General features: G+C 49.2%; 1 protein-coding gene across 1 annotated transcript; it reads left to right on the top strand.

Moving 5' to 3' along the window:
• Positions 1 to 471: 471 nt before the first annotated feature.
• On the top strand, positions 472 to 8,005 carry Sh2d7 (SH2 domain containing 7). Its single transcript, XM_027925738.3, has 5 exons — positions 472 to 647; positions 2,049 to 2,138; positions 5,393 to 5,558; positions 5,844 to 6,044; positions 7,167 to 8,005. The coding sequence occupies exons 1-5, from the start codon at positions 472 to 474 to the stop codon at positions 7,851 to 7,853; spliced, it is 1,320 nt and encodes a 439-aa protein (XP_027781539.2). The 3' UTR covers positions 7,854 to 8,005.
• The last annotated feature ends 409 nt before the right edge of the window (positions 8,006 to 8,414 follow it).

The following is an 8,414-nucleotide window of genomic DNA, read 5'->3' as shown; positions in this document are numbered from 1 at the left end:
ATGGTAGGCAATCAATAAATTTTGAGTGGAAGGAAGAATTAATCTGTTCAGAACTTCCCCCACCAAAATACAAATGGTATCCACAAGGAAAAGATATGTAGAGTTTAAATCCACTGGTTTGCTAACAGGGGCAGTGCTGTGGACTTCAGCCAGGGTCTGGTCTTTAGCTGTGACAAAGACTAGAGGTTCAGGGGGAAAAGGCCAAATCCGGTGAGGCAGCTCATCTGCTGGCCAGGAAACTGTCCCTACCCATCTTGGGCTGCTACCGTGGCCCTCCTCACTGTGACTCCAGCCAGCCAAGGTGCCCTGTCCCAAAGCATCAGAGAGAAGAGCCAGCCACCACCCAGAGGTGACAATGGGGCTCCTGTGCACTGTGGGAGGTTGGGAGCTCAGGCAAATGAGCCAGAGCACAGGCAGATATAGAGGCCCACAGACTGACCCGGCCTTGCTGTGGCTTTGGCGCTTGCCAGGATGGAGGGAAGCCTGAAGCAGCTCAGCCTGGGGAGGGAGACTGAGGAAACAAGGGACAGCCAGGCCCTGGCTGAGCTCCAGGAACTAGCCATGAAATGGTTCATGGAGACCCAAGCCCCCTTCATCCTGCAGAATGGGGCCCTGCCCCCCTGGTTTCATGGATTCATCACCCGCAAGTAAGACTGCCCCTGTCCACATGGCCACACAGCCCTCAGCCCCTTGGGGCTGAGTATGTGGCCTGAGAATTCAGGAATCTTTGGTTCCTGCCCTCTCCCTGTGCTAGGCAGGGACCTTAGGGGAGGAGAAGGATGGGGGAACAGACTAAGGACCACTCCACCCTCTGGTGGCTGATTCTGTGGCAGAGGGAGAGGCTGTGGGGGAGGGGGATTGGCCATCACTCAGGTCTAGGGTTGCTGGGGTGAAAGAAGGCCAGGCGGGAGCAGAACACACTCAGACCAGCTTTGAATAACTGGTTGGATGGCTAGGGGACTATATCATTTGTCACCCAAACTTGGCACTGTCGGTAACTAAGCTAGGAGAATTTGTCACAAATGGGATATCCCAGGCAAACTCTAGTGCACTGATACCTTAGGAATAAATGCCAAGATGTGGGGGTTGGTCTTCCAATTGGGCTGTATCTCCAAGTAGCCAAAGCATCAGATGAAGGCATAAGATGTTTGACCAGTCACCAGGTCCTGGTACATCCTGGCATAGAGCCAGGCCAGCTTTATGGCATCAACTTGTACAACTGCACAGGGCCCTGTGCTCAAGAGAGACCCCCACTCTCTTCAATGATCTCCTGTCACTATCTTAAAATTCTTAATAATTTTTTAACAAAGGGCCCAGCGAGTTCGTTTGGCATTGGGCCCTGCAGATTACGTAGCTGGTCCTGAATAGAGCAGGCCCTTGGTTAAGTACTTGATGAGAAAGTGAGTAAGGGAATATCGGGTCGATGTACTGCCAAACAAGAAAACAGCTGGAATTTTCCATCATGCCTCCAAAATACTTGGCACCATGTAGAAATATCTGTAGCTGCCTGGGGCTTATGGGGACAAGAGGGGGGCGGGGAGTGGTGAGTCCCTGTGAGCTGCTATTGTGACCACGCTTGAGGCTTCTCCCTGCAGAAACTCTTATGTAGTGCACATCTCACACTACTATACACAGTGGTCCTGAGTGGGGGATCCCCCCAACCTAATAATCTCCAGCTGTATGGATCTGTCCTTGATCCACAACCATCAGGTGGAGAGTGTGTGGCTGGAGTTGCAGCTAGTATGCCTGCTGGTGAGGCTGCAGTAGGGAGGAGGGAGGTCCTTGTGGCCTCAGGACCTTGATCCAGTCTCAGATTGAGTCTTGAATTTGTTCAATTAAGCAAAGACAGACTACAGGCAGCCCTGAGAGGCTGCAGACCCAGTCAAAGACCCAAGGGTGTCCTCTATCAAGGGTTAAAGGACTGTCTGTGCCCTGGGTCTGGTGCCCAAGGGTGTATCCCTCAGGGACTCTGAGGCAGGACTCTGAGTCAGGCTGCTTAGGCTGCCATTAGGGAAGGAGCCCCAGCTAATGGCATGTCCTCTGCCCAGGCAGACGGAGCAGCTACTCAGGGACAAAGCTCTCGGTTCCTTCCTCATCCGCCTCAGTGACAGGGCTGCCGGCTACATCTTGTCCTACAGGTAAGAGGGGAAGGCAGGCTCAGGCTCTCAGAACCAGCCTACAGATCAGCACAGTGTGGGTCCAGCAGCCCCCACTGCTTGACTTCCCCTGAGTCCCGTGCCCCTTACTCCCTTGTTCATCCATCACATGCTCAATAGACACTTTCTGAGCAGCACTAGCCACAGCCTTCAATGGGGAACAGGGCCAAGTGAGCACATTCTCCCAAAGGGATGCTGGGGAAGGCCTTCCAGAGGGGAGCTTTGAGCCCAGAATAGGAGGAGGAACAGCAATTTGCCAGGCAAAGAACGGGGTGTTGAGGGCTAGATACAGCAGGGCTCGTGGTTTCTTTGGAGGAACACCCAGAGAGGAGGGAAGGGGCATCTCAAGACAGCCTTGAAGCTGGGAGTGGTGGTGCACCCATAATCCCAGCAGCTTGAGGGTTGAGATAGGAAGATGAAAAGTTTAAGACTAGTCTCCGCAACTTATGGAGGCCTTAAGGACTTAGTGAGATCCTGTCTTTAAATAAAAACTAAAAAGGGTTGGGGATGTGGCTTAGTGGTTAAGTTCCCCTGGGATCAATCCCTGATACAAAAAGAAAAAGAAAGAAAGAAAAAAAGAAAACTTCTGTAGACCAAGAGGGGTGATCTGGGCAGATGCCCATTTTGTCTCTCAGGAGCCTAGTCTGGAGGTGTCGGGACAGTGAGTGAGGACCTGTGCTACTGGCTGTATGTGGGATGCTTGAGGTCTGGGTTAGGGTAGGGCTCTGGTGATAGAAAGGAAGATGCAAGGGACGAGGACAAAGTCATTGATGGTGACATTGGATCCTGACCTGAGAGTAGGTTGAGCTGAGAAAGGCAGAGGAGGGAAAAGGCTCCTTAGGCAGGGAAGGAGGTCAGGGCTGTAGGAGAAATTTAAAATGCCTCAGATTCTGATTCCAAATTATCACACACCCAGACACCCCTAGTTCAAATCCTAACCTTGAGTAAGTCTCTTTGCTTCTGTGTTTCTCTCGTCTTATCTGTAAAAATGGGAATGTTCTCCTACTTATTTCATAGGATTGTTAAAAGCGCTCAAGAAACTGATGCATTTAAAAGTACTTGGCATAGTACATGGGATATAATAAGGATTAAAGAAATGTTAGTCATTGTTAAAATAGTTATTTTTAAGCTATGTGCAGGACACTATACTAGGCACTTTGAAATATAAGTCAGCAGTTTCCAAGTGTCTTTTCTGCATCTGGTATTTTTGTTGTTGTTGTTGTTTTGTTTTGAGTTTTTTCCTCCAAATGAGATCTTAGGCAGAATTCCAACTTATAAAAGAGATAAAAGGGGCCGCTCAAAAAAGTACAGATAGACATGTGGGACAGAAGAACGTGCAGAGAGTGGGCCATGTTTGGTTACCTGATTTACAACAGAGGCACCACTGCAATTCCTGTTTTTTCAATAATTAGTATGGGAGCGATGGGATAGCCAAATGGAAAAAAAAATGATGCCTATCTCACACTATGTCCAAAAATTAACTAATTCTAGACAGATCAAAGATCCAAAAGAGAAAAGCAAAACAACGTTTCCAGACGAAAACAGGAAATTTTCTCATAAGTATATTAAAATGCCTTTGAAAATGGGATAAGCAAAGATTAAACAGAACACAAAAAGCACTAAACATTAAAAAAAAAGATGGAGAAACTTGATTCCCTTAAAATTAAGAATTTCTGACAATCAAAAGATTATCAGGGAAGGAAAGGCACAGTCTTGGGGAAATACATATAGGTAACAAAGGACTCATCTGGAATATGTAAATGAGGCAAAACCAAAACAATTCAATATATAAGAACAAAAGATTGAATAGGCACTTCAAAAAGAAATATCCCAAAGCCCCTAAACACTTGAAAAAATGTTCAGAATCATTAGGTATTGGGAAAACAAAACCACAAAGAATGGCTGAATTGGAGGGACAGATGATACCCAATAACTGGTGACAATGCAGAGCACCTGGCGCTCTCCATACTTGGCAACAGTGTTAGAAAACAATTTGGCATGCTAGATTCAGGTGTACCCTTGACCTATTGATTCCTTGGTATAGTCTCAACAGAAATGAGTAGATATATTCTCCAAAGACACGAATGAGAATGTTCACGGCAGCTGTATTTATAACAGCCCAGATCCAGATATAACCGAAATGTCCATCAACACAATAAGTAGATTGTGGATTTTTCATTAGATGAAAAACTGCACATAAATGGGGTGGGGACTAATTCAACACAGACATGAATAACCTCCCCAAAATATAATACTGAGTGAAAGAAGTTAGACACAATAGAAATTTTGTATAATTTCATTTATGAAACTCCATAAAGGGCAAAATGAATCGTGGTGGTAGGGTTAAAACAGTGGCTGCTTTGGGGGCCGTGACAGGGAGGTGCCCAAGGCAGCCTTCTAGGGGCTGAAGAATTTTCTACCTCCATCTACATGGCAGTTGCATGGGTGTGTACCTATATGGAAATTCATTCAGCTGTGCATTTGTGATATGTACACTTCACTGTCAATATTCTCCCATATAAAAGGAAAATGATGAGGGTGGGACACTTTAGGCTGAAGGGGGTGGTGGGAAATGAAACCTCATGGTTTCAGTTAGGGTGAGGCTGAGTTGTAATGGTGTAAGGTTGACATTTATTTAAAATTTTGGTATTTTGTTAATTATGGAGTTTTGCATTCATTTTGATCTAAAATATTGCATTATTTGGCCGGGCATAGTGGCACATACCTGTCATCTCAGCAGCTCAGAAGGCTGAGGCAGGAGGATTGCGAGTTCAAAGCAGCTTCAGCAAAAGTGAAATGCTAAGTAACTCAGTGAGACCCTGTCTCTAAATAAAATACAAAAGAGGGCTGGGGATGAGGCCCAGTGGTTGAGTGCCCCTGAGTTCAATCCCTGGTACCAGGAGAAAAAAAATATATTGCATTATTTGTTCTCCCGATGATTGAGTATTTTGGTGCCCCTTTAAATTTGCACCAAGGATCTGCCCTAGTCCTGACCCTGACCTCCTTGACTCCACCAGAAGAGCTTAGGCACTTCCCAGGTCCTCAGGTTTGGAAACCTCTTTCCAGCTCCCTGAGGAGCACTCCCTGGCTCCAAGGCAAAAGGGTGGCCCCAGGTCAGGTTTGCACTGGACAGATAGCTGGAGCCCCTCTCCTGCACCCAGGCCTGGAGTTCAGACCCCAGGCCAAGGCCAGGATGCCTCTGGCCAGCAGCCCAGACCACCCGTGTTTGTGTGCAGGGGCAGCGATCGCTGCCGGCATTTTGTTATCAACCAGCTCCGAAACCGTCGCTACCTCATCTCGGGTGACACCCTCAGCCACAGCACCCTGGCCGAGCTGGTGCGCCATTACCAGGAAGTGCAGCTCGAGCCCTTTGGGGAGACCTTGGCTGCTGCCTGCCCCCGGGTAAGCACCCTTCTTCCGGGGTGAGGGTGGAGGGGCTGGGTGCCCAGGTATGGGCGTCCATCACTTGGACACATGCCTTTTCTAACCTTCCCTATTTACTGCCATCCAGGGGCACTCCATGTGGGGTCATGGTCCCTATCTGAAAAGGGGAGAGTGTGGCAAAATTTTTTTGGAGGTCAGGAATCTGGTGGGAATGTTTCAGTCCTTGCCAGCAGCGCTGGCAGGCAGCTCGAGGCTGGCAGGGAGTGTGTGACCACGGGCCTGCTGTGTTCCCACTGCCCCCAGCCAGAGGACAATGATCTGTATGATGCTATCACCCTGGGCCTCCACCAGACCAACCTGGAAAATCCACCTGCATCCCCCACAGTGGTCCCCAACAAGGCTGCCAGCCCCTGCCCCTCTGCAAAGCCACAGGTCTCCTTCCTCCACACAAAGAAGAGCCTGGATGTGAGTCCCTGGAACCCCTCCAAGGAGGAAAGCACGGAGGTGAGGAGGATTCTGGGCCGTCCAGGGTGAGGACCTCTAGACCAGCAATGTGGGTGTCACGTCACAGTCAGGCCTTGAGCGGCCATGCTGGCCAGTCCTTTCAGCTGCGGAGGGGGGACACCAGTCTGGGAGAGAGGCAGGCCCAGCTTGGAACCAGCCAGGGGCTCACCCACACCAGGACCTGCCCCTGCCAGTGGGATTTGTTTCAAGCCTGGTCTTGGCTGTTTTCTCACTGTATGACTCTGGGCAAGTTATGCAATCTCTCTAAATCTCGGTTCACCATTCCTGAAGTTCTTGTGAGGCTACACTGAGAGAATTGGTATGAAATACCTAAAATCCCTTAGTAAACTATAGAGTGGGGTGCCTGTGGCCAATACTTCTTACTTCACAGCACCCCATGGGAGGGACTCAGATTTCCTTCGCTATCCATCAGACCATAGTATGGCTCACACTCTCACTGCACTCCATTCTCTTTAAATGTCCCCTCCTAGTAAGATCCACTTAAATGGAAAAAAAAAACTTTCTTTCCCACCTGCCATTCTAACTTTGCTCTTCACAGTACTGATTGTGACGTGACACCACATTATACTGTGATCAAGTAGTAGCATATAGTATATAAAGTCCCCTTATACTATGTAATAGAGCCTTGTGTTGCCTATGTCCAGATTAGAACATAGGCTCACAAGGGCTGATCTTGCTCGCCACTGAGCCCTTAGTGCCCAAGACTGGCTGGCACATAGCTGGTGTTCACTAAGTATTTGCTGAAAGGATACACCAGTGATAGAATTGGGGGTGGGCAACTCTGATGGGGACAGCAGTAAGTAGGTGGGTTCAGGGGTTCTGAGGGACCAGTGGACCACACTGGAGGCAGAAGGAACAGGGCAGACCAAGCTTGAGTAAGGAGTTGAGCTGGTGGCCAAAGGACTTGAATTTCAAGGTAAAGATTGTATTCCTTGAGCACGAGAGCTGGCAGGGACCCTGAATGTCATATCCTAACCCCAGCATGTAACAGGTAAACTGAGGCCAAGACAGGGGCCTCAGCTTATCTGAGAGTCCAGTTAACCTGAGGGCATCCTAGCAATGGGGTACCCTTTAAGAGGTTCTCTGTCCCTCTCTCCCCAGACCCCCACCAAGGTACCCCCCCTCCCTGAGAGGAGTACCTCCCTCCTGGATGAGTCTTTTTCAGGCCCCAGTGACATCATCTACGCAGACCTGAAGAAGATGAACCAGGCACGGCTAGGCCCGGGCACAGAAGCATCCAGCAGGCATGGGTCAATTCCAGCTAGCAGCCAGGCCTGCTCCCTAGGCAGGGAGGTTCTGAAGAGACCTTCAGATGGAGACCAGAATAGACCTGATGGCCCAGGGCCTGCCCTCTCTGGGGTGAGTCCCGACCAGGGCTCTACAATGTCTTCCACATCCTGGGGGTTTCTCCTGGCCCCCAGTTCTGAGGCCCTGGGATCTCGGGCTGCTACCTGGAGGCAGGGGTTTCTGAAACAAGGTCACGAGGCTCAGTCCTGCTCCCAGGGCAGCTCTGCAGATTCCTATGAGCTTGTTGGGACAGCAGACCAAGGAGGCAGTCCTTATGAGCAGATTCCAGCTTGTTGGAGTGGCCCAGCTAGGCCTCCACATCCTGGGGCCAGTCCCACATATAGCAAACTGTCAAGGCCTGCGGACTGTAGCTATGAGAAGATCTTGGGGACCCCAGAGCTCCCAGAGCCTGGGAACACCTATGAGCAAATCCCAGCAGCCAAGAGCAAGGAGTCTGGACGAACACACAAGGTGAGCTCTATGGGTGGGATGGGAGGCTAGCTGATCTTAGGGAACACCCGGTGATAGTAAGGGGACCTGTAGCTTTTAGGCATTGGCAGGTCAGGACACTTCCATTGCCCACAATTTTCTAGCCCTGACATCCACCTGGTGGAGATAGTACTGAGAAAAGCAGCTGCTTGATTTGAGTGTTAGATGGGGCCTTCAAGCCCATCTAAGAGCTTTCTCTGCAGCAGACCAGGCTCTCTGGCCCTCTCTCAGCCACTGCAGGGGCCTTGGAGCTCTGAGAAATGAAGAAGGGCCCCTTAGCTCTAATCATGGTTGAGCCACTCCTAGTTTTGTAACTTTGGGCAAGACAACTTCCCTGGCAACTAAGGTTGCCAGATTTAGCATGATAAAATATAGAGCATATAAGTAAATTTGAATTTCAGATAAACAATAAATATTTTTTAAAAAATGTCTCAAGTAACTGCAATTATTCCCTATTTATCTGAATTCAAACTTAACTGGGCATTCTATATTATTTGGCAACCCTATCCAGGACCTTTGTTTTCTGCTCTGTAAAATAATGGGCCGATCCTCTGGTTGTGTCCAGCAGCAGCT

This window comes from Marmota flaviventris, chromosome 2 (assembly GCF_047511675.1).
Source record: "Marmota flaviventris isolate mMarFla1 chromosome 2, mMarFla1.hap1, whole genome shotgun sequence".
Taxonomy (NCBI): domain Eukaryota; kingdom Metazoa; phylum Chordata; class Mammalia; order Rodentia; family Sciuridae; genus Marmota; species Marmota flaviventris.
The sequence above is the reverse complement of the archived record's forward strand: the minus strand, read 5'-3'. Positions and strand labels throughout refer to the sequence as shown.

Bases quoted from the DNA above. Each gene is read 5' to 3' on its own strand.
- Sh2d7 (XM_027925738.3), top strand. From the start codon at position 472: ATGGAGGGAAGCCTGAAGCAGCTCAGCCTGGGGAGGGAGACTGAGGAA. The intron at 648-2,048 runs GTAAGACTGCCC...TCCTCTGCCCAG, and splicing joins CATGGATTCATCACCCGCAA to GCAGACGGAGCAGCTACTCA. The intron at 6,045-7,166 runs GTGAGGAGGATT...CTCTCTCCCCAG, and splicing joins CCAAGGAGGAAAGCACGGAG to ACCCCCACCAAGGTACCCCC.